We start from the raw sequence: 26,347 nt of genomic DNA, 5'->3' as shown, positions 1-26,347 counted from the left end.
CAATTTTCAGATGAAGAAATTAAAACTATTTCTAATCATATGAAAAAGTGCTCTAAATCACTATTGATCAGAGAAATGCAAATTAAGACAACTCTGAGATACCACTATACACCTGTCATAGTGGTTAAGATAACAGGAAAAGATAATAATGAATATTGGAGGGGATGCGGGAAAATTGGGACACTGATACATTGTTGGTGGAGTTGTGGATGGATCCAACCATTCTGGAGAGAGATTTGGAATTATGTTCAAAAAGTTATCAAACTGTTCATACCTTTGACCCAGCAGTGTTTCTATAGGGCTTATATCCCAAAGAGATTTTAAAGAAGGGAAAGGGACCCACGTGTGCAAAAATGTTTGTGGCAGCCCTCTTTGTAGTGGCCAGAAACTGGAAACTGAGTGGATGCCCATCAATTGGAGAATGGCTGAATAAATTGTGGTATATGAATAATATGGAATATTATTGTTCTGTAAGAAATGACCAACAGGATGATTTCAGAAAGGCCTGGAGAGACTTACATGAACTGATGCTGAGTGAAATGAGCAGAACCAGGAGATCATTGTACACGGCAACATCAATATTATACGATGATCAATTCTGATGGACGTGGCTCTTTTCAGCCATGAGATGATTGATGCTAGCTCCAATGATCTTGTGATGAAGAGAGCCATCTACACCCAGAGAAAAGACTTTAGGAACTGAGTGTGGATCACAGCATAGTATTCTCACTCTTTTTGTTGTTTGCTTGCATTTTGTTTTCTTACTCATTTACTTTCTTTTTTTGTTCTGATTTCTCTTGTGCAGCAAGAGAATTGTATAAATATGTTTACACATATTGGATTTAATATATATTTTAACATGTTTAACATATATTGGATTGCTTGCCATCTGGGGAGGGGGTGGGGAGAAGGAGGAGAAAATCAGAAACACAAGCTATGCAAAGGTCAGTGTTGAAAAATTATCCATGCACGTGTTTTGAAAATAAAAAGCTTAAAAAAAAAGAAATGCTAACTGTTATTATTAAGGCAGCAAATAATTTCTGAAAATATTTCTCCTGTGATGCGGTGGGTTCCTATACTTTGAATTTGTTTTGGTCCATAGTTGGACAGCTTTGGTTCAGAGGATTCCCAGTAGCTTAACTTGTAAGCATTTGAAAGCCCTGGCACCAGAGGGGTTAAGTGAGCAGCTCACCTCCTCAATATCATCATCTTTCTCCTCTTCTTCCTCACTGTATAACATGCTAGAAAAGAAACACACACACACACAGACAAAGAGAGAGAGCGAGACAGAGAGACAGAGAGAGACAGAGACAGAGAGAGAGTGAGAGAGAGACAGACAGAGACAGAGAGACACACACAGAGAGAGACAGAGACAGAAAGACAGAGAGAGACACAGAAAGAGAGAGAGAGAGAGAAATGAAGATATACCTATACCAAGATAAGGTAGAAATAGGTTCATGATTTAGATATAAAGGGTGATACTATAAACAAATTATGAGAACAAGGTATAGTCTACCTGTCAGATCTTTGGAGAAGGGAGGAATTTATGACAAAAAAGAACTAGAGAACATTATGAAAGGCAAAATAGATAATCTTGATTACATGAAATTTTTGTACAAACAAAACCAATGCAGCCAAGATTAAATGAAGGGAAACAGAAAGCTGGGGAAAATGTTACATCCAGTGTTTCTGATAAAGGCCTCATTTCTAAAACATATGAAAGATTGACTCAAATTTATAAGAATACAAGCCATTCCCCAAGTGACAGTCAAAGGATATGAAAAATTTTCAGACGATAAAATTAAATTAATTTCTAGTCAAATGAAAAAATGCTCTAAATCAATATTGATTAGATAAATGCATATTAAGACAACTTTGAGGTACTATTTCACACCTCTCAGATTAGTTAAGATGACAGGAATAGATAATGATAAATGTTGGAGGGGATACGGGAAAATTGGAACACTAATGCATTGTTGGTGGAGTTGTGAATTAATCTAACCATTCTGTAAAATAATTTAAAATTATGCCCAAAGGGCTATCAAGCTCTGCATACCCTTTGATCCAGCAGTGTCTCTTTTGGATCTGCATCCTGAAGAGATCTTAAAGGAGGGAAAAGGACCTATATATGCAAAAATGTTTGTAGCAGCCTTTTTTGTAGTGGCAAGCAACCAGAAAATGAATGGATACCCACCAGTTGGGGAATGGCTGGATGTTATAGTATATGAAGATAATAGAATATTATTGTTCTATAAGAAATGACAAGCAGGCTGATTTCAGAAAATCCTGGGAAGACTTACATGAACTGATGCTAGGTAAAGTGAACCAAGAGAACACTGTATATAGCTACAAGATTGTGTGACCATCAATTGTGATGGACTTGGCTCTTTTTAACAATGAGGTGATTCAAGGCAATTCTAATAGACTTGTGTTGGAAAGAGCCATCCCCATCCAGAGAGAGAACTATGGAGACAGAATGTGGATCAAAGAATAGTATTTTCACTTTTTGTATTTGTTTGCTTGCTTTTTTTCTTATTTTTTTCTTTCACCTTTTGATCTGATTTTTTTCTTGCACAGCATGACAAATATGGATATATGCTTAGAAGAATTGCACGTTTAACCTATATTGGATTATTTGTTGTCTGTGAGAGGAAGTGGGGACAGAAGGGAGAAAAATTTGGAAGACAAGGTTTTGCAATAGTGAATGTTAAAAACTATCTTTGCCTGTATGTGGAAAAATAAAAAGCTATTAAAAATAAATGCTTGGCAGGATACCTGTAACCTCAATGTGAATGAGATTGATGTCAGCCTGGCTTGTGTTCCAGGGGCTTCATAGGCAGGTAAGTGCTGGTCCCAGGGCCTGACACATGGTAGGCACCTAGGAAATGTTGATTTACACATGATCTAAACCAGTGGTTCTCAAACTTTTGTTTTCAGTATCTTTATCCTATTAAAAATTATTGAGGATCTCTCTAAAGAATTTTTGTTTATCTGGGTTATATTTATAGACATTTACCATATTGGAAATAAAAGCTATTTTTGAATTTGTAGACCCCCTAAAAGAGTTTCAGAGATCCCCAGGATTCTCTACATCATACTTTGAGAACCACTGAAACAGATAAGAGCTAAATGGCTACTTATAGGGGAAGGAGTAGAAAGCCTTTGATCTCCATAGTCTTTTTATTCTAGTGCCCTATTTGTCTAGACCTGACAGGAGCTCCTGGATCCTCATGGAAAGAGACAATGCAGAGATGCCCTGTGCCTGAAGCTAGCCAAGTCAATTCTGGATGCTACGGCAGGAAAGGTGTCCCATTGGGCATCTCTGCATCTGCAATGGGTACACGAGGGGGAGGATCAGAAGAGAAAGCCCCAGAAATACCCCCAAGAGATTAGGAGAGATGATCTAGGGAAACTCTTCCTATCCTCTGCTATGCACATGGGAACCAGATTCGGAAAATTCCAAGAGTCCTCCGAGGCAGGGCTGGGGCTCAGTCCTAATTTATACCCCCAGCACAAAAGGCTGTGTGACTGTGGGGGAGTCCACTCTCCTCTTTAGACATCAGATGGCATTAGATAAGGGAAGTCTTCTTTGGTTGCATCACAGCTGTGACTAATACCCCGAACAATCCTGGCGACAGCCCTCCTATCTGTTTCCATCTCTTCCTCCTGCATAAGCATGTCAGATGAGATGGACGGTCTCAGCTACCCATACCTGCCCAACAGAGGAACAACAGCTACAGGCCTGTTTGGTTTGAAAGCTTTATTGCCTTTTCATCATTTAGATTAGAAATAAAACCCAGTTTCTTTGATAGAGAGCTTGGTGCCCACCCATCCCTGATTGTAAAGTGCATTTCCCTGGAACATGTGTATACAAAAATATCTTTCTGAAAGAACACACAGAAACATCTTTACAAGGCACTAGTGAGCACACGGCAGAAGAAAATTCCTAGGCTGTACATTCATATGGGCTGAAAAGGGCCCTCTGCCACTGCTGGTGGGGCTTCAAGGAACAGCAGGTGTCTGGGAGCTAACCCCGCCTGTCCCACTACATAAGGCCCCAGGTGGGTCATCACCTCAGGCAAGAGGCGGCCATTGCTACCGCTCATCACTTCCCTGATGGCTCCTGCTGGGTGGCTGTTGCTTAAGGAGCGGAGATGGACTTGGATTCCACAGCAAGCACCTGTGGGATCATCCAGGTGTGGATTCCCTTCCCCGAGGATGTCCTACTGAGTACCCTTCCTCCTCTAACGCTGAATCTGGGATACCCAAGAAAATCTTTCCATGTTCCTCGGGGAAGAGGAGAGAGCTTCAATCTCCTTCTCCACTCACCCACACTGTAAATCTACCTTAAAAAAAATAAAGCTTATGCTCCCCCAGAGCTAGTGAGTCACTGGGCTCATTTATTGCACTTAGTCTGGCACGTCTGCCATGGAGAGGGCATTACGGAAGAGGAATGGGAATGAGAGTTGTGACAGATGATTCATTTCCTAAATAACTGGGCAGGGAAATGGGCTTGAGGAGTGAGCTCCAGATCACTGAAAGTCTTCAAGGACGTGAAGAACACAAGGTGACCTCTCTTAGCTTACAGGATTTTTGATCCATCCTCCTAGATAATTAAAGGCAGTGGGGGGCAAAGCCAAGAAGACTTGGGAAAAATATCTCATGTACATGCTGGGTGTGTGACTTAACTTCTCATCCTGTTGGCAATGTTCTTAGCCAGTAAATAGCGAAGAAGGTGCTGACTTTGGTAAAGGGATTTTTCTTCCCTTGGAGTTCCCTATACTGTGCTTATTATAATCATATACAATTATATATGTGTGTGTGTGCACACACACATATATAATTGTATATGATTATAATTAGCACAGTCTAGTCCTAGATCTCTAGTGGAGGGAGAGGGCAGGGACCCTGCTCACCCATCTCTGTGGGTCCTGAACACCCGCTTCTCTGTTAGGGAGTCAGGGAGCAGCTGTCTCTCCCCCCTGGGACTAGGTATGAGCTGCCCCTCCCATTCTAGCTCTGACCCAGGCCAGGTCACACTCCCAAAGGCAAGGAATAGATTCAGTTGCAAGGAACCAGGAAAGGACATAAACAAGCAGTTCCATTCACATTACAGATGAGGAAACAGAGGTCCAGAGACCCTAATCTGGATTTGAATTCTAGCTTTACTTCTTACCAGCAAAGTGACTTTGAGTAGGTAACAGGTGGGCTTGGGTTCCCTCCTCCTACAAAAGAGATTAGACAATTATCTTTAAGTTCCTTTGGGGCTCTAAATCCTGGGACAAGGCCATACAAGTGGTCAAGGGAGGATTTGAACTCGGGTCTCCAGCTCCAAATGTACTACGCCATAACTGGCTCTTTCTTTTCAAGGGTCAAGTTTAAAATGACCTGGGGTAACCCGTTTACCACACTGAGATTGATCTTGGAAGTTATTCAGTAAACTACCCTCCATGCTGTTTCAGCAGGACATGAAGACATCGCCGTCCCATTCATTCTCCTGCTGTGTAATCCTCCGAGATCACTGACCTGGGGAACGGAGGCTACTATAGAACAGGGAGCACCAGGCCACAGGTGCGCCCAATCACAGGGACGGAAGCTTTACAAGGTAAGCAGACTCCCTTAAAGCCTGTGTGGGGACAAGGAGGCTGGCCAATGGCCAAAATCCATCAGGGCGCTGGCTTTGGGATGGGCTCGCAGCCGTCCCGTCCATGATGGGCCAGGAAGAGGGCAGAGAGGGCAGGACTTACCTACTTTGTCTCTTTTTTCCTGAAGGGAAGAGGAACCGTGTTGGGAAATACATTTAGTGTCCAATACTAACTGTAACACTTAACAACAAAAGTGAGTGTTCAGTGTCTGTCAGGTGAGGAATAGCAGCATTAATCAGGAGAGACTAACAGTGAGCAACAACAGCCCCTCCAGAGAAGGGGAGACAGTCACCGTCCCCCCATTTGGAAGCAACGTTTCCTAGTGCTTTAAGAAATGCATGGAGAAGGCCACAATGTCCCCCAGCACAGCTGAATGCAACACACAAGTGCTAAAAGACAGCGTGAGTCAGAGAGACCTGCCACTCAACCTTTCCCATCTTAAAGCCTCAGTTTCCTCCTCTGTAAAATGAGGCTAAAAGCACTCACACTACCCCTCCGAGGGCTGGTGTGAAGAAAGCACTTTGTAAACCTCTCCTGGTTAGTGATTGTTGCCCTGGAGTACCTGGAAGACCCCTGATTCCACCTCCCAACACCCCTACTCTTGCGGTCGTGGCTCCAGCACCAGAGTCTATTGCCAAGTCACCAGTGGTAGCAAGTGGGATAGAATCCTGATTGGACCGGCTGGCATTGAAGTGAAGGGTGGGACTCCCTCTGTGTCTCTCCTTGGCTGCTAGGAGCTCAGAGGCCTTCGGCATAAGGCCCTAGGACCCTTCAGCCAGACACATCCAGAACCTCACAGACAAGTGTCCGTCCAGACACAGACAAGGCAGCTAATAGTAAGGGCCCAGCTTCTCGTATCCCAGATAACTTGGCCATTCCGGGTACAAGCCGTAGGAGCACCGAGGGCTCCCGAAGTGATCCAGGGAAATCCCCAAGTCAGACCCAGTCTGGGCCGGGATCCCTCCCTGCATGCCCTGGAGTTCTGCCTGAACGATCCGGTAGTTCCTGCCCTGGTTGCTATCCCAGTACGTCTGCCCGCCACACTCATAGCACACAGCAAACTCCATCCTCTCGTAGGACTGGATCTTCTCGGGAAGGCTGATGGCGAAGGAGAAGGTGTCCCTGTCTGAGCCCGCGTACGTGTCCTTCACATACTGGCACTCAAAGTCCCTGAAGCTCTTCCACGTGTCGAAGGTCATGCGGATTTTCACCAACTTCTCGAAGGCCAGGTTCTGGACCTTCACCGTGCCCGAGACGGCCTTGTCCTTGAGCACACAGTTCTCCAGGCAGACGTGGTCGGTCTGCAGCCGGTTGCGGAAGTTCAGGTAGTCAGTGGACGGCTGCTCGAAGTCCAAGACGAAGCTCTCACACTCGGCTGTGGTCAGGCTCACGATGTTCTCCAGAAGCTCAGTGATGTTGAAGGGGATGTCCAGGGGGTCATCAAACTCTGAGTACACCTTGACCATGGTCAAGGCCAGTCCTCGGTGATCTGCGAAGGACACACGCTTTTTGGCTTTCTTCTCCTGGACTAGCGGAGCCACGATGCCGTTGGTCTCGCTCCGGCCACTCAGATGGATACAAGGCCGGAGGGGCTTGGTGGGCTTGGGCAGGATCTTGCAGGCAAACCTGTCCCGGCGCAAAGGGGGAGTCATGCAGCCGTACCTGTACTCGATATCCACCGCCATGGTGGGCAAGGAGGAGGACCCTGGGAGGGAAGAGAGCAGGAGAGAGAGTGGTCAGTGCGGCCGGTGGGCAAACCAGGCCCTCGCTGCCCCTCAGGCTTAGCAACCTCAAAGGGAGAAGATCCGGATGGGAGTCTGAAAGCCAAGGTTATGAAGCTAGATTCCAGCCCCTGCCCCAAGCAGAGACAGGGAAGCAAACATGGGGGAGGGAAGCTGGCCGTGGGCCCACGGCTCATGCGAGGGAAATTAACGAATGGCTAAACTAGGGGGAATTAACCTAGAGCCTGGCTGTCCCCCAAATGCGAGTCAGCGTAAGTCTCAGGTTGTAGAAATGGAAGAGGGTGGGGGGAAAAGCAATATATTCAATGTTACATAGTAGAATTAGAATTTAGGTCAAGAACAACCAAATAACGGATTAAAAATGAATAATGGACAAAGCTGATTGCAATTTAAGGGGCAAAAAAAACAAAGTCTCATATTCTAGAAATGAACAACAGTGGGGGGAAAAGCAATTTATCCAGTGTTACATAGTTAGTAGAGTTAGAATTTAGGTCAAGAACAACCAAATAATGGATTAAAAAATGAATAATGGACAAAGTTGATTGCAGTTTAAGAGGCAAAAAAATAAACCAAGAATCAAAAAATTACCCATGTCTCCCACAAACACTCAGAGAGGAAGAAGAGGGAAGGCCCCAGTGCTGGCTACAGTAACTATGGAAGGCAAATATGGCCCAGATTCCCACTGGGGTAAAGAGGTTGAAACTGGGGGAGAGGAGAGGAAGGGCTTCCTTGATATTTTTCAAGAGCATTTTGCCTAGATATCTCTGTTACTCCCTACATCAAATCTAAGCTTACTGAAGGCAAGAAAGAACTAATGGGGTTCATATCCCTAAGGTTCTCAATAAAGCATTTAAAGTGGTTTCCAGTCAACCTTCCTCTTCAGTCTTTCTTTCATACACTCCTCAGGCCCCTTATGAGGCCTTTTTATTTTTCCTCACATATGATGCTCTACCCCCCAACTTATACAGACTTTTGCACAGGTGCCCCTCATGCCTAGAATGCATCCCTTTACCTTGACTTCTCAGAAGACCCAATTGCCTTCAAGTTAAGCTACAGCGACTCCCAGCCCCCCCAGCTGCCAGGGCCTGTGTCCCCCAAACACTTTATATGCGTGTGGACACAGCCCTGGCTAGACTGAAAGCCGCCCCTTTGTCTCTGTATCCCTGGCTCCTGGGACAGCACCTGGCCCACAATAGGTGCTCACATGCCCGCTGAGCCACACAAAACAGGTACTCAATAAATGAATTTTATCAAGAAGTTCAATATGGTCTGTGAGACAAATCCACTTGGAAAGTCTTTTGCCCTTTACATACAGTGGACATGGCCAGCCTCCCATCTCTTTTCCAGGGTTCAAAGAACCATTCAAACAAATTTCAATGACCCCATTAAAAAAACCCAAGCATACAAAATCTACATACACACCCCCTTAGGAAAACAACTTTTGAACTCATAGAGCAAGATCATGGCAAAACCAGTCTTAAAATCTGTCCCTGAATTGGACAGGTAGGTTGGACTGTCACTCAGGTGACGCCTTCTCCTGCCAAAAGAGGGGGGGCTGAGGTTGTTCCCCAGCATGATCTCCTCCCCTATTAAAGGGCTGGGGTCCTGATAACCCTCTTTCCCATTGTCTGGGGGGCCAGATTTCATGCAGACAATCCAAGGCCTGTCCCAAAGTCTCATCCCCTGAAATACTGGGGTGTGGTGTGAACTCAAGGATCCCGGCGGGCTTTGTTCCCCTGGCACCCCAAATTGTGAAAGCATGATGTAATTGGAGTGGGGGGGACTTGCATTCAAATCCAGACTTTGCTGGGGGACCTTCAGAAAGTCTCAAATGAGAAGACTAGACTGCTGGCTAGCCCCAAGTGAAGGAGCCTCAGTTAAGAACAAAGATTCACCTCTGGTCACTTCTGCTTTAAGGTTTACAAGAACAAGTGGTGTTCACAACAGAGGGAACCAAGGCTCAGAGAGGGCCTCTTGCTGAAAGCTCCCAGCTTGGCTCATCATTCAAAGCTCTGGACAGGAAGAGCTTCGGAGACTTCCTGGCCTGGGTCCCTGGGAGGGCTTTCCCACACCAGGGTGCCATTCTGACCCTCTCTCTGCTGAACCAGGTAGTGCCCGCCTTCCTGCTCTGCTGGCTGGTCCCGAGTCTTGGGGAGCCTTTCCTGTGCCCCAGAGAACAGAATAAATCCCAGCCTGACGCTTCCTCCCTGTGCAACCCTCTCTCTCTGGGCCTATCTCCTGCTGGGTAGAAAATCTCCAGCCTCTCACAAACCTGCTGGATGGCAGTACCCCCACCCCTGCCCGCAGGGATGCCAGCACAAAATAAGGCCGGAGGCTCTCCTGGGCGCCAGCCTCCCCCCCCCCCCGTCAATGGCACCCCTCCCTTGCCCCCCAGGCCCCAAGGTGGGGCAGCATGTGCTGGACCCAGAGCCACAGCTTTGAAGGCAGAGGCTCCGGGCCTGCTGCTTGTACACCACCCTCTCTAGCAGGCCTGGGGAGGCGGCTATCCTGGGAGACCCGGGGGCCCTGGGAGCCTGGCACTGTCCAGCTCTGCCAGAAGCCAGGCCAAGGCCTCTCGTCCCCATCTCCAGCACCTTGTCTCCAGGAGATCCCTGGGGGAGGCCGGCTGCAGATGCTGCTGATCCAGTCTGAAGCAGCCCTGGCTGATGCTGTCCCTGGGCTGCTTCATGTCTCCTAGGTACCAGGCCCTCCTGGCTCTGAGTCCAGCCCCCTGGCTATCCATCATCCCACACTGTCCCAGCAAACAACAACAAAAGCCTAAGGTCCAGGTTAGTCACACACCTAAGCAGGTTCAAAGCCATGTCTTCTGCCTCCTAATGCATCCCACAAGGGACCTCCCCAGAATCCCCCCTGAGGGCAACAGTGTGGACAGGAGCCAAGAGCCTGGCCCAGAGTGAGAACGTCCTGGTAGACAGAGCAGGGACCTGCTCTCCAGAGGCTGGGCTGAGAACAGCCCCTCCCAAGAGCCCGCCCCAGCTTGAGGAAAGAGGAAATGGGCAGGTTCCTGGCTCTGGTCCTTCCTATCTGACTGACCTAAGGTTATAATAGCTCATGCTTGATTTGTGGAGATCGTACTTGCTATGATTACACCCATTTTGTAGACAGGAAAACTGAGGCCAGGAGAGGTTCAAGTAATTTTCTCGGGATCCCACTGCTACTACATGTCACAGGCAGGGTGCAAATTCAGGTCTTCTGGACTCCAGGCCCCATACTCTATTGCACCCACTTCACCTTCCAGCTGAGACCCTTCCCCTCTCTGAGTCTCAGTTTCCTTTGCTGTAAGACCGAGCTTCTTTCCAGTTCTAAGGACACAGGGAGACCAAGCACAGAGTGAGGGCAGCAGGGAATGTACTTTTCAACACCCTCCCTATGTCCTTTTATGACAGCTGTCTCAGGAAGACTCGCTGTTCTGTCCAGAATTGGAAGCCATGGCAGGCTCTAAGCAGGGACTGGATGGGAGTGGGGGTGGGAGAGAGCCTCCCCAGAGACATGATAGACTCGTCTGCGTGGCCCCAAAAGTTCCAGCCCCAGTCTTGGAGGCTGCTCTCAGGCAAAGGCACAGGATTAAGCCTGTTCCCCTGACCACTAGCCCAAGGCTGGAAGCCTCCCCCGAAACCCAGAAACCTATTTGTATCATCAGAGAGCCCTGAAGTCTGAAGCAGAGAACCCAAATTCAAATCCAGACTTTCTTCCTTACAGCCTACATGCCTGCTGTCCATCCCTCCATCTATCCACCCCTCCATCTATCCATCCATATTTCTATTTGTCTATTCATCTGTCCACCTGCCTATCTCTCCATCCACCCTTCCATCCATCCATATGTCGACCTGCCCACCCCTCTATCCGGCAGTCCATCTATCCAATTGTTCATCCCTCTTTTCATCCATCCATCCATCCATCTGTCCATTCCTCCATCCATCCCTTCTCCCCTCCCTCCAACTCTCTTTCCATTCTTCCATTCAACCAAATGTCCATCCATCCCTCCATCTCTCCATCCTTCCCTCCCTCCTTCCATCTGTCCACCTGTCCATCCATCCATCCATTTCTCTCTCCATTCCCTTCATCCATTCACAGCTATTCATATTACACAAACCTTCTCTCTCTCTCCACCACAGGGTTAGACTACAGATACCAAGAGCCCTCAGTTCTTAAGCCTGGAATCCTACCAAGGTCACAAGAACAACATGTTCTAATGAACACTGTCCTGGGCTGGCAGTCAAGAAACCTAGGTCCTAGATCCATTTCACTTTCTCACTTAATGGGTGATCTTGGGGAGATCTTTTGCCTCCTCTGGGCCCCAGCTTCCTCCTCTGGGCAGCAAAGGAGATTGGACCAGCCAGTCAGTCTCCAAGGGCTCTTTTTCATAATTTCTGAACAGTTGGGTATTTAAGAGAGCCGATCCTGACAGCCTTCTATAAAATGTGGTTTCCACGGCAACAAGCAGCTATCTCCCACTGCGCAGACAAAGCTTCATGGTTCTTTTCAAATGGACAGGATGACCTGAACAAGTGTCCCAGAAGGCCCTGGGGACCCTTGCAGAGCCACAGGCCTTGACTGATAAGGAGAACTGGCTCCCAGTAGCTAAAGAAAAGATCTCAATTGGAAAGCGTTTCATGAGTCGTGCTATCCTGTATCTCCTAAAATGGGAGAATGGACCTCAGAATGTACCCTGGGAGCCCACTTGGTTCTCAAACTGTCCAGAATGAGCTCAAGCCAGTCCCAGAATGCTGCCCTCCCTCACTACCCCACTCTGGCCACCTCTGGGTCCAATAACCAAAAGCAGTTTGGTTGTCAATCAGCTGTTCCCTGGCCCCATTCACACAGTCTGGGACTTTAGACCTAAGCACCTGTCCCTGGCTTTCACTTTCCTAGGTGAGCTTTTGTGAGGGTTTGCCTTTTGTCATTGTATACAGCACATTGCCTGGTTTAATAAGTGCTAGTCTGATTGTTTAGGGAAGGAAGAGAGGTGGGGGAAGGGAATGAGAAACCAAAACAACTCTAACATTAGATAAGCCCATCAGTAAGGATTCCAGCCAAGTTAAGCCAGGCATTTCTCTTTGCTCTCTCCCTCTTCAGCTTTCCTCAAGCCCCGCAGGGCTGCCAGACATATATGAGCCTCCACTACCTACTTTATTTCCAAAATCAGGGGCCCTTCTGGAAAATCCCAAAAGTACAGTGGCAATTTACACAGGAGTGCCTCTTGTGTGGTGGGAGTCCCTTACTTCGCCCCCCCCCCCCCCCCCATGGCAGGTCTGCCCTTCACAAGAACCTCAAATCCTCCTCAGAGGCTTGGTCTCATTCTAATGTTGGCCTTCCCCCAATATGTACTCAAATTGCCCAACTTCTTCTTTCCCCGAAGCTGAGTTAGAGCTAGAAAGGTCTCTTAGAAATTTAGTTAAGTTCAGGGACAGCTAGTTGGTGCAGTGGCTAGAGCACCACTCCTTAAGTCAGGAGGACCTGAGTTTATATCTGGTCTCAGACATAACACTTCTTAATTGTGTGATCTTGGGTAAGTCACTTAACCCCAATTGCTTCAGCAAAAAACAAAAAAAACAAAAAACAGGAAAAAAAGAAATTAAGTTCAACTTCCACAATTTACAAATTGGGAAACAGGCTGAGAGAGCAAATCCTTTGCCCAAGTAGATCCTGCTTCTAAGTATCTGAGATGAGTCTTCCAGATCCCAAGACCAGAGCCCTTCACCTCCCCACTTTAGTCACAGCCTCTCACTAGTTCTGGAGTTCTCAGCTGTAAAATGGGGGGGATGCAGGGTGAAAGCAAAACTCTTACATTCTGGTTCTGTTCTCCCCAAAAGCCAGCTGCAGGCTGCCAGCTGGACCACAGCATCATCCTCTCCCCACCCCCTATCTCAGCTACACAGTTCTGACCTTATGGAAGATGTATATTTGGGAGGCAGGAACTGGCCCCTTGCAGGACCGCCTCACTGGGGTTGATTCCTTTGCAAGATGGCCCCTCTGGGGCTAACCATCCATGGAAACCAGGCAGCTCCCCTGCAAGAGCCCCCAGAGCCTGAGACTAGGCAGTCACCAATTAGCTTAATAAGAAAGGGCCGGTCACTTCCTCTCTTGAATCTCTTAGGTGCGTGTACAGCACCCGGTTCCACCAGAGAGCCCAGCCCACCCCCTTCCCCCGGGCTCACTCTAGCATTTAGAGCTGGAAAGGAGAGGTAGAAACAGGCCTGACATCCAGAAAGTGCCTCATTGGAGCTATTGATGAAAGGGATCCATAGAGAGCCACTCATCTAACGATGGGGAAACTGAGGTTGCAAGGGGCCGGTGACTTGTTCACAGCCGGTGGGGACCCGGTGCTTCGGCCTGGCCCAGGCCCAGGAGCCCGAAACCTGTTTAGGCCGGGCCGAGGGCCGCTGAGCTTTCGATGGCCGTTCCTCCAGCAGTGAATCTCTGACTAACCTTCCGCCCCACCCCCAGGCAGACCCTGGATAAGATTGGGGGATAAGGGAGGGGAAGAATTAGCTGTCCCTCCCCCATCCCGGCATAGAGGACGGCCTCTCACTCACCTAGCAGGGCTCCGGGGAACCCCGTCCCTCTCCCGGTGAAGGGGAGGAGGAGACGGTGGTTGGGGCAGCGCGGAGCCTGAGCCCCTAAACTGGGACTACGTGCGCATACCGCCGACCTGGACGGAAAACGGAGAGAGGGAGGGCGGGCCCCGCTGCAGGAGATCCATCAGGGGAGTAGAGGGAGGAGGAGGAGGAGCGGAAGGACGAACCGGAGAAACAGCAGCTAGGGGCCCGCCCCCCATCCTGGTCCACTCACTAGCCCCGCGAGCTCCCCCGGGTGGCAGCCCGCGATACAGCCCGGCAGGTCGGGGAGAAGTGCGGGAGGGGGCACAGAGCCGTGCGCTCATCGCTCCGGTGTCCGCAGCCCCCAGCCCCACGCGCTGCGGCCACAGAGCACCCCAGCAAACACCACTCCAGAAGGAAACTGAGGCAGCCTCGACCAGGGCAGCCCAGAGTGGGACAGCTACTCGTCCCAGGCTACCTAGCGGATGGGGGGGCGGGGGGAACCGGGTCCCTTTTTGGTCCCTCAGGACCTTGGGGATGAGTGTGTGCTGGTATGCGGGGAGGCCCAGCAGAGATGGGGGTGGGGTGGAATACAGAGGCGGCCCCAGGAGGATCTAGGACTGGGGGAGGGGAAGGGAGAGCTTGAGGTCAGACAGTCCAGCACTTTCGTTTTACAGAGGAGGAAACTGAGGACCGGTTGTTTTGGAATTGATTAGAAGGACAGGACCTCCCGGGCACAAAAATCCGAGATATTCCTGGGAGCCACGGGTGCTGGCCCATCCCAGCTTCCTGCCCATCCCCCCGATTTTCTAGGTGGGAACCCTGGGGACCTCGTGCGCGAGGGGGAGAGGAAGGGTCTTTTCCATAGCCCGGAAGGAGAACGGATGGGGGGGGGGGGCTGTCCCAAACCCGGCGTCCCCCTTTCTATCATCCGGACAACAACTAGCGCTCCCCCTGACGCCGCCTCGGCTCCGGGTGCCCCAAGAACAGGGCTAGGAGATCCGGACCATCTGCGAGATGGACCGAACCTAGCCCAGAACCACTTCCCAAAGCTCGGACCTACCGGCTCAGCTTAACCGTCTCTGCCGTCCAGAGCCGGGCCTGGGCAGCCTCTGCTCCCTCCCCTCGGGGGCCAGCGCCGGGTGGTGCAGCCGCCCGGCGCCCAGGTCATCTCCCGCGGGGCGCGGCCCGTGGGCAGCTTTAAGCCTCTGCCCCACCAGGCCGCCCGCTCCCCAGGCCAACCTGACCCTCCGATCCCGCCCCCACGGACCCCAGCCAATGAGCGGGCTCAGGCCGCGGGGCCGGCCAATAGCGGAGTCGGCCGTCGGAGCGGTGGGTCAGCGCTCCGCAGGCCGGTTGCCCGCCGCGTGATGGGCCGCGAGCCAAGATTGAGGAGACGGCGTGCCGGCAGCGTGGCGCTCCGCTGGCAGAGGCTTAGACGGCCGGTAGAAATGAAAAGGGGACGGAACGCGGCGAGGTGACATCCAGAACCGCCTCACAGTCTGTCAGGTGGTCCCTCAGTCACTCAACAGGCGTTGAGTGCCTGGCACGGGGCTAGGCCCTGAAGATGGATACCCAGAGGGATCCCCCCGCCCCGTCCGGCTCTGCCCCCGCCCCCATCCCCGTCAGGGCAGAACATCCTCCGAGCGTTGATGCATATGGAGATTCCGGAGGGGGATGCAGCATCCCCAGCTGGAAGGATGCCTCTGGACTCCCACAGGCGGAAGGAGGACTTCCGCCGGACCCCAGCTCCCTCCCTTCAGAGCCCTGCTCCTGGCTCATCGTTAGTACCTCCCTGCATCATTGCAGAGATAGATAGATAGATAGATAGATAGATAGATAGATAGATAGATATAGATATATAGGTATACCTACACCCTGCATCTACTTCTCTTGGGCCAGGGACAGTGCAATAGACTAAGGACCTGCCTGCCGTCAAATCCCACCCCTAGCACCTGTGTGACCTTGGTGGAGCGGGACCCCACCTGGGACCTCTCTCTGTTTATCTCAGCGTCCCTTCCAGGGCCAGATCTAGAATCCATTCTCCGTGCTCCGGTCTGATTCTCCCCTGCCTCTTCCCAGAATGTAAGCCTTTTAAGGTCAAGGACAGTTTTTAACTGTATCCTCAACTTTAGGCTTTTTGCATATTACCTAATAATTTGCATGCTACTTAATAATTATTGGTTAAATCGATCAAAGAGGGAATTTTGTTTAGAGACTTAGAGAACCAGCTGGGACACCCAGGGAGAAGGTTTATGTCCCACTTGTGACTGAACTTTCCTGGACAAATCTCTGACCCAGAATGTCAAACTGTGTTAAAAGAACAAGTTTCCCATATGAAAGTTCCCTATACAAACAAAATCACAGGTCCAGTCTGTGCCCTCTCAACAACAGAGTATGTGCCAGACACTGCCCTATGCCTTTGGGATATAGAAACATATAGAGACAATATCTGGCCCCCAAAAGCTTATTGTATCACCAAGGAAGATACTGTAAACATGTAGCTCTCTGTGTGTATATACATATGCACATATACATACTCATAATAGGTAATAGATACAAAGTGATTTGGGAAGGGGGGAGGAGCAGAGAATCAGAAGCTTCATGTCCAACATGCACCTAAGTTGAGTCTGGAATGAAATTACAAATTCTGAATGACTGAGATGAGTGTGTAAGGCATTCCTGGCATGAAAAACAGGCTCACAAAGGCATGGAGCTGGGAGATAGAACTTCCTACATGTGAAGGGCTGTGAAATCTAAACAGAGGCACTTAGGTTAGATTCCAGAGATATATAACTCAATAAACTAGAGTTTATTGAGTTGGGGAGTATTATATTGATATACTTTAACAAAATTTTTTGGGCAGCAGCGTAGATGTTGGATTGGAGGCTGGGAGACCAATTTAGAGGCTATGGCAGTAGTCCAGGGGAGAGGTTTTGAGAGTCTGAAATAGGGTGCTGCTTATGAAAGTGGAGAGAAAGGGCATAGAGAAAAAAACTCAGATCTGGCATTTAAGAGGTCATTGGTTACTCTGGAGAAGGTAGTTTTGTGGAATGATGAAATTGGAAGCCAGACTGCAAAGGATTAAAGTGTGGGTAAGAGACCAAGGGGAGGCACCAAAGGTAGCAAGTTCCCCCCCCCCCCACCTCCGAGGAATTTGGCTATGAAAGGGAAGAGAGATATGTGATGCTAGTTTGAGGGGATGGTTGTATCTAGGGAGAGATTTTTCCCTGACGATGGGAGTGACTGAGTATGTTTGTAGGCAGGAGATAAGGATTGCAAATGGAGGAGAGAGAGAAAGAGAGAAGGAGAGAAGGAGAAGGGAGAGAAAGGAGAAAGAGAAGAGAGAGGGATTGCTAAAGAAAACATCAATCCCTTTCTTCTTATAGGATCTCCACCCTAGTTCAACTCATTGAAAGGGTTCAATGAAAAACAGTCCCTTTCCTCAAGAAACTTACATTCTGTTATGGAATATTATTGTGCTGTTAGAAACGATCAGCAGGATGATTTTGGAGAGACTTACATGAAATGATGCTAAGTGAAACGAGCAGAACCAGAGACCATTGTATATGGCAACAAGAAGATAACATGATGATCAATTCTGATGGACTCGGCTCTTTTCAACAAGGAGATGATTCAGGCCAGCTCCATTGATCTTGTGATGAAGAGAGCCATCTACACCCAGAGAGAGGACTGTGGGAATTGAGTGTGGTTCACAACACAGCATTTTCACTCTTTTTTTTTTTGTTGTTGTTGTTGTTTCTTGCATTATATTTTCTTTCTCATTTTTTTATGGTTTGATTTGATTTTTCTTATGCAGCAAGATAATTGTATAAATAGGTATGTATATGTTGGATTTAACATATATTTCTACCATGTTTAGCATATATTGAATTATTTGCCATGTAGGGAAGGGGAAGCCGGGGGGGGGGGGGGGGGGAGGCAGGGAGAGGGGGAAATTGGAACACAAGGTTTTGCAAGATTAATGTTGGAAAATTACCCATGCATATGTTTTAAAAAAATAAAAAGCTTTAATAAAAAATAAAATAAAATATAAAGTTTTTTCAGAAAAAAAGAAACTTACATTTTGGAAGGGCTGAAGATAAACACAAAAAGGTATACAGGATCACTAGAGGAGGGAAAGAACCATAACAACTAGAGAGATTGGATAAATCTTCCTGACCCCCAGAGTAAAGCCCAAGGCTTGTATGAAGTCTTTCTCTTAAAAGGTGCAGCCACTGAAAATTATGAAGCTCTTCTAGTATCCTCTGTGCTGGGATAAGCTCTGCAAAGATAGTGGGAATATAGCTGATTTGATGCTCTATTGATCAGTCAGTCAACAAGCATTCATTCAACAAGTGTTCTTTACTCATCTTTGGGGTAAGTGCTAGGGAACCAAATATTAGAGTAAAACAAGCTTTACTCTCAAAGACCCTATATCTAGTCAGGGAAGAAAATATGGATCTCTATACCATAGAGACAAAGTGATTTTGAGGGGAGATATTAGCAGTTGGGAACTGATGCTTGAGTTTAGTGCATTTTGAAACAAGAAATCTTCAGGATAGAGGTGAGGAGTGAGTATAATCCAGGTAAGAGGCAGGGGAAGGAGTGCCATACAAGAAACAGCAAAAAAGTCAACTTGACTGGCTCATTGAGTCCCAGAGGAGAAATGAGGCCAGAAAGAACCATGAGGACCTTCCAGTATGTTTAATAAGACAAGACAAGTCTAACATGGAGGCTATAACCCCAATGGGCTCACAGACCCACAGACCTCAGAAGAGTTCATTTAGCTGGCTGACCCAGACCTTCATTTCTCTGGGGACAAGTCTGATGTAGGACCACCTGGCATGAAGGTGGTTATTCTGAAGTGGTTGGCAAACCAACTTCCTGTGCAATCTTCTGCTCTGCCAATTCTAAGCCCTTGATTGATGGCTGATGAATGAGATGGAGGGTTATGGGGGCTCTAGTTGGCTCAGCTTCTCAAGAAAGTGGGCTTGCCAGAATCTTCGATGAGCTAAGGAGCCAGCACTCTGGGCATTGCAAAATGTGTGCAAACATCTTGGGCTGAGCCCAGCTGGGAAAAACTCAGAATGAGCAAACACAGGCTGGGAACGCTGGAGTTTGCAGGACTCTCTCCCAGGGACTAGGAGAGTTAGAGCATGAAGCTACCACTGTAGTTTAGGTCTGCCCCTAGGGCTCTGAGGGCTTATTACAACAGCCCACATTGATATCCAATATGGATTGTCTGAGAAGGAAGCCATCTTAGACCATGGAATCCCGCAGGACTTGGAGTTCATCTGGGTCAACCCCCTTGTTGGGTAACAGGACAAGTTCAAGGCGTGAACCCAAGCTTGTGGCTCAGATCCATCCATTCTTGGTCTGGGGAAGTCTGGTAAGGACAAAGTCAAGTAAGCATGTCAGGAGATTAGGGATTTTTTGTTTAATAGCTAAAAACAAAATCTCCAAACCCTAAGGCTGAACAAAGGAACCGTGGAATAAAGCACAACATACTCAACTTGGAGTCCGAGATACACAAACTCACATACTTCCTGGATGTGTGAACCTGGGCAAGTCACATCACATCTGTCTGACCCCTTTTCTTCATCTATAAAATAAGGGCCTCAGAAATCTCTTTTGGGTCAAAATCTATGATATGAGTTTCATTTTCATCACTCCTTTCCCATTATTATCAATACTTCTTGTTCCTAGAACTTAAGAAGATCATGAGAGACTGGAACATTGGGCTGTTAATATGATAAATTACATATGTATTAAATGTGATTGTGATTATGCATAAAAGCCAATATTTGCAGTTACAAAAACCAATTGCACAAAAAGAGCAGGATGGGACAATTGGAGCCAAGTTATACCTTGTGTAAGATCTGGAGGTTTGGGGGAAGCATGTGAATCAACCCCAGGACAGGTCAACCAAGAAAAGTGAATGCTCTCCTAGCCTTCATTCACAAAAGCATAATGCCCCAGGTGGGGAGTAAGACCCCTTACTTTCTCTGCCTTTTTCAGACTTCTTTCAGAAAGGAATTCAGTTCAGACACACCATTTAGGAAAGGCATTGGCAAGGGGATGCATGCTGAGAACAGAGGGACCCAAAAGCACACCAAAATGGCCCCAGATTGAAGGTCTTGGGGTATCCAATGTGGAGAAGAGAAGACTTAGGGGCTGGGAGAGAGCTATTTATGAGTATCTGAAGACCTGTCATTTGAAAGAGGGATTAGCTTTGCATGACCTGAGAATAGAGAACCAAGAGCAAAGAATGAAGGTTGGTGACCCAGAGGTTAGGAGAAGCTTCCTACCCATCAGAACTAGCCCCACCTGGAATGAGTCAAACCCTTCATCACTGAAGAGGCTCCAAAAAGAGACTATGGCCAATTCTTGCAAGTCCTGTGGAGGGGTTTAAGTTGACCTAGATTCTTTCTGAGATCCCTCATGATCAGGGGGTGATGTGACCTTTGGCTGTCTTCCCATTGTCCCTTTAATCAAGTCATTTTCACAGCCTTCCATTTTTTCCCCACCTGAATATTTCTTGAATTCCAAACTTTTTTGTATATATGTATATTCTGTAGATAGTCACAGCCCTGGTTCATAATGTACTGCCTCCCTTACTCCTGAGAGCAAATGCCAAGATCCTGCCCATGGTCTCTTGGGTTCCATCTCCCATGCATCCATCCATTCATCCCATACTGAATTACAGCTTGTCCTTTGCATTAGGGATATCCTGCTGTCTCCTCCCCACCCCAGCGTACTTGTGATTTAGTTTGTATAGAAAATTTCCAGAGTTGCCTAGAATACTGAGAAGTTAAGTGACCTGAGCAGGGTCAAACAGTCCGGACATGCCAAAACTGTGACTTGAATCCAGGTTTTTCTGGTATTCAGGTCAATTCTCTTCCTACCATGTCACACTGCCTCTAGTATTGAACCAAATACTTTGAATTCCAAGGACTTTCTGGCACCTAAATGTCTTACATCTCTCACTCTGCCTTGACTTTTATCACCCATTATATCTTTTTAGGCAAACTATTTATGCTCTTCTACAGCTCCCACATTCCTGTGATTTCTCTTTGCAGCTTCACACTGGCCACTCTCTCTGCCTAGGGCATCATCCCTCTTCCTGTCACGGGCTCCCTCTCCCCCTCCATCACTGTGGTCACATGCCTGAGTCTTCCCAGGGATTCCTACGAGTCATGGACCTATTATGTCATATAACACGCTTAGTGTTTCTTTCTTCTCAGTGAGAGATCACTTTCATCTCCAAATGTGTGCATTGGTAGACTGGGTCTAGGCCTGTGAATATACCAACCCAGATGGGTCCTGGAGGACAATTACTTAAAACGTAGGTTTTGATTCATATCTAAGATCTCTTCTATGTGAAAAGTAAGAGGGTAATCAATATATGACAGATCAGCTATTGGACAGCTATTTTATTTCCTCTGCACAGAAGAAATCCTTGAATTTCTCCAAGGATACAAGACTTGAGAGCATTCATTAATAGAAAAACTTAAACTTAAAACTACTATATACTCTCTCATAAGGTTAAAACTTAATGTTAAGGTTAATACTTAAAACATCAAAACAGGTTGTAGGGCTATTGAGTAGGTATTTTAGATTTCACCTGGGCTTTGCACTGTTCAAACATTAGAACTATGTCCTGTCTTTGGCTTATTTTTCTGTGCATAGTTAGTCTCTCCAGTGATAAAACCCTCTATTGCCAGTCACCTCAGACTGAGAGATTCAGGTTCTCCCAACCTTTAGCAACTATAAGACTGGCCATAAGTCTAGACATACTTTTTCTTGGGATTACTTCTTAGTTATCTGTGTTCATAAAAGAAAACACAAAATCAGACCCCAGGATACAGGTACATCTTACCTACACTATGCCCCTGTTTTAATTGCTATCCATTGGCAGGAAATTTAGTGAGCAAAAATTGCCAAGACAGAAAGTGAAGTCATTTCCCTTTTAAGATTCTCTAAACAGGCTACTTCTGGCTCAGTCAACAATTCCATCAGATGTATGATAATATGTAATTCATATATAGAGAGAGAATATAGCAAATGATGTTTTTTTCCTCTCTGTGTATATCTTTCTTTTTTTTTTTTATTTAATAGCCTTTTATTTACAGGATATATGCATGGGTAACTTTACAGCATTAACAATTGCCAAACCTCTTGTTCCAATTTTTCACCTCTTTCCCCCCCCCCCCCCCCAGCCCCTCCCCTAGATGGCAGGATGACCAATAGATGTTAAATATATTAAATATAAATTAGATTGTGTATATCTTTCTGTCTCTGGTCTCTCTTTCTCTGTCTATCTGTGTGTTTCTATCATTCTTTGTCTCTGTCTGTTTGTTTCTTTCTTTCTTGATCCTTCTTCCCCCTCTCTCCCTCTCTTTCTCCCCCTTTTCCTCTTTCCCTTCCTATCCCTATTCCTTCAGCCATTCTTGTGATTAAGAGACTATCTGGGGTCTGCTTCATCTTCCCAAAGGCAGAAAAAACTGCATTATCTTTAGATAATATTTTGTCATTTCAGAAGAGTCAGCATTGAATTTGGAGCAGAAGGCCTGACTTTCAATCCTGCCACTTAGTACCTTTGTGACCGAGAACAAATTATGTCCTCTAACCACTATAAACTTAGTTTCTCCTTTATAGAATAAGGAAGGTGTCCAAAGGGACCAGATCCCAGTGAATCAAATTTATGTGTGTGTTTTTTTTTAATCTTTCTTCCACCCCTTAGGAGATTAGAGACTCCTCATTGGTGACCTTCCCATTTTAAAATTAGCAGCCAAGGAGACCAAAGGAGTAGGCAGCCCAGCTGGAAGAGAGCCAGGAGAGAATACTGTCCTGGAAGAGAGGATGGTGGGTTATCCTAGGTTCTGTAAAGCTGGTGCAAGAGACAGCCTTCTGACAGTAATAGCACTTGGCTTCCATTGGAATTTTGCCTTTGGAACTTTGGACCAGCAAACTGAATGGAGGCAAAAATCACTGCCAGAATTACTACTTTTCCTCATGTGCAAACTAGAAACAAGGATTCAGTTCAAAAGTATTTATTAAGTGCCTACTAAGTGCTGGGCACAGTGCTGGACTCTAGGGAGGCAAAGGCAAGAACAAGCAAACAAAAATCCCTGCCCTCAAGATTTGGTGTTTGTTCAGCCAGGAGTCCTGGTGGCCCCATGGACCATAGCATATTAGCCCTTCTATTCTCCACTGTCTCTCAATATCTGCCCAAGCTCATGTCCATTGCTCCCACGACACTAACTATACATCTCATCTCCGCCATTTCCTTCTCCTTGTGCCTTCAGTTTTTCCCAACATCAGGGTCTTTCCCAATAAGTTCTGTCATCTCATTATGTAGTCAGAGTCTTTCAATTTCAGCTCCAGTATCTGGCCTTCAAATAAATGGCCTGAAATAATTTTTTCAAATATAGACTGATTTTACCTTCATGCTGTGTTACTCCAAATGTGTATTATTTATTCTTATACATTGCATTCAGAAGGTGTCAGGTTGCTATCACTTGAGCTTGAGATGGGGAACAAAATTTAAACAACCCCTCCTCATCTTCAAACCTGATTATTCCTCCTCCTCCCTACATAGTTCCCTGGGATTTGGAAGAGAAGGAGGCTGGGTCCTGGAGAGCAGTCTATGTATTCAGAAATGGGGATGCTGCCAAGGCAACAGGCATTGAGATGTAAGACTAGAAGGGACCTGGGAGGAATTGCAGTACAAGTAAATTGGGACCTGACCTTCAGAGGGCCTCTGCCAAAGGCTGAGGTTTGGTCATTTTATTGGGGGAGGAGGAGATCAGGAAAAGCTTTCTGCAGAAGGTGGGGATTCCAATGTAGTCCCAGAATTCCAGGAGGGAGAACATTCCAGGTAAAGGACCTGCCATAAGCAGAGTGGACATTTCCAGCACAATCCTCCTGCTCCCAATGGCCTAGAAAGAAGTGAGCAAGGTGATTTCAAACAAAGGGACAACCTCTTCCCTCATCTTAACTTGTTTTTTATTATCAAGGGAGTTATTTGCCCTCAAGCCTTTTTCCTTTCTAGGACTTTCTAGTTCATTTTCCTTCAGGGCATTGCCCAGGGCCTCCTTATCATAGGAACAGAAAACTTAAGGACAGGATTCCTTAAATGCCACCCTTTGGTCCTCCTGAAGAGAAATTGTCAGGAGTGAGCTCAGATTCCTGGGAAAGGCTACCTTTTTCATTGCTCTGTTTTCCTGAGACATCAGAGCAAACAGGCACCTTAGGAACCAATTCATTCAGCTTAATTTTTAAATATTTCATCAGTGGTTTCTATATTTTGTTCTTCTTTCCCCAGTTCAAGGAAAAATATTATTAAACCAAAAAAATCTCAGCTGATGATGTATTCAATATTCCACACCTATATTTCCTTAGCTCTCCATCAAAAGGAGGGAGATGTGTTTCCACATTTGATATGAAGACCAAGACCAAGATTGGTCATTACAAGTAATTTTAGTGTGGCTGCCTCTTACTGTTGTTTTCATTTATGTAACTACAGTTTCATCTCATCTAATTCTTCATCAGGTCATTCAGGTTCTCCCATGTTTTACGGGTTCTTCATATTCTTTATTTCTGATACTTCCATCACATTTATTGACTCCCATTTTGTTCAGCTATTCCCTAATGAAAGTGTATTTGCTTTGTTTTCAGTTTTTCATTCCAACAAAAAGTGCCATGATGAATATTTTAGAGTCTAGGGTACCTGGTTTTCTTTCTTTTGACTTTATAAGTATATATGCTCAATAATGAGAAACTCTTCATCAATCGATCAAATGCAATCCAATCCAGGATTTATGAAGTACCTATTATATGTCAGGCACTATTCTAGGCTTTGGGGAAACATGTGACAAAAGATACACAAAAGAATGAAACAATCCCTACTTTTGAAGAGATTGCATTTTAATAAGGCAAAGAAGCATGTGTACAATAGCACGAATATAAAGATATAAATACAAATAAATTTCAGATAGTTAATGCTAATATTTAGCATTTAAAGAGTGTTTTAAAGTTTGCCAATGCTAAGCGGGACACTACTGCATTATTGTCAAATGATCCAACCATTCTTGGGATCCAACTCCAAAGGGCTATAAAACTGTGCATTCCCTTTGATCCAACAGGGCCACTATTACATCTGTATCCTAAGGAAATCATAAAGGAGGGAAAAGGACCCACTTGTGCAAAAATGTTTGTAGCAGCTCTTTTTTTGTGGTGGCAAGGAACTAGAAAATGAGTAGATGCCCATCAATTGGGAAATGGCTGAATAAGTTATGGTATATAAAAGTAATGTTCTATAAAAATGATCACCAAGATGATTTTACAAAGGTCTAGAAGGATTTACATTAACTGATGCTGAGCAAAACAAGCAGAACCAGGAATATATCGTATACAGTAACAGAAAGATTGTACACTGATCAACTATGAAAGATTGGTTCTTCTCAGTGGTTCAGTGAGCCAAGGCAATCCCAATAAACTTTGGATCGAAAAATGCCATCCACATCCAAAGAGAGAACTATGGACATTGAATATAAATCAATACATGCTATGTTCACTTGTTTTCCTTTTTCTTCTTTTTTTTCCTCTCATGATTTTTCTCTTTTGTTCTGATTTTCTCTCCCAACATTACTCATAAATAAATGTGTTTTTTAAAAATGAATTTACATGTAATACCAGGAAAAAATTAAAATAAAAAATAATAATAGCACCTAAAAAAAGTTTGCTAGTACTTTACAAATATACTTTCATTTTATCCTCACAACAATCTTTCCTTTTCCAGAGAAGGAAAATGAGATTGAGAAAGGTCACCTGACTTGCCCAATATCGCATAACTGGTAAATTTCCAAGGCTGAATGTCTGCTGGATGGGAGGTGGAAAGTCAGAATGGCTTTCATTTGAGGTTTTTATTATTAGTGATATTCTGCAACCTTTCATGTGGTCGTTGATAATCTGCAATTCTTCTGACAGCATGAACAATCTTGGCCAAGTCATTTACTTGGATAGATCTCAGTTTCCTCATCTGTAAAATATGGAGGTTGCATTAAATGAATCTTAAAGTCTCTCTGATTAGAGGTCCCTCTATTAGTCCAACATACCTCTGAGCTCCCATATTCTCCATATTTAGCCCTTCTCTGAGCTTCTCTATTCCAGGTTCCCTCTTATGTCCTTCTCGTGGATTGTACAACTCTGTGTGATATCAGAGGCTGAGGCTTCAATGAAATAAAGAGATCAGGTGAGACAATCAAAAGTGAAGGCCCTTGTCTGTCTTCTTTCCTCCCCTGCTACCCCTATCCTTCTCTTTTTCGTGTAAAATCCTTGTCTAAATGTACCCACCATTTCATGGGAAACAGTCCTGCTGCCTTAAGTATGCAAC

At 46.2% G+C, this 26,347-nt stretch overlaps 1 protein-coding gene across 2 annotated transcripts; it reads right to left on the bottom strand.

Moving 5' to 3' along the window:
* Positions 1-3,788: 3,788 nt before the first annotated feature.
* PPP1R3B (protein phosphatase 1 regulatory subunit 3B) lies at positions 3,789-15,208 on the bottom strand. 2 transcript variants are annotated; one of them, XM_031941457.1, is made up of 2 exons: positions 15,011-15,208; positions 3,789-7,350 (listed from the first exon to the last, which is right to left on the bottom strand). In XM_031941457.1, exon 2 carries the CDS (start codon positions 7,328-7,330, stop codon positions 6,476-6,478), a length of 855 nt encoding a protein of 284 aa, XP_031797317.1. In that variant the 5' UTR covers positions 7,331-7,350; positions 15,011-15,208; the 3' UTR covers positions 3,789-6,475. The 2 variants fall into 2 exon arrangements, with proteins under 2 accessions (XP_031797317.1, XP_031797316.1); XM_031941456.1 differs by lacking the exon at positions 15,011-15,208 and adding an exon at positions 13,945-14,188.
* Between the last annotated feature and the right edge of the window lie 11,139 nt (positions 15,209-26,347).

The sequence above is a fragment of the Sarcophilus harrisii genome, chromosome 6, assembly GCF_902635505.1.
Source record: "Sarcophilus harrisii chromosome 6, mSarHar1.11, whole genome shotgun sequence".
Classification (NCBI taxonomy): domain Eukaryota; kingdom Metazoa; phylum Chordata; class Mammalia; order Dasyuromorphia; family Dasyuridae; genus Sarcophilus; species Sarcophilus harrisii.
Note: the sequence above shows the minus strand (reverse complement) of the source record. Positions and strands in the feature narration are given on the sequence as shown.

Coding starts and splice junctions, on each gene's coding strand:
- PPP1R3B (XM_031941457.1), bottom strand. CDS start 7,330: ATGGCGGTGGATATCGAGTACAGGTACGGCTGCATGACTCCCCCTTTG.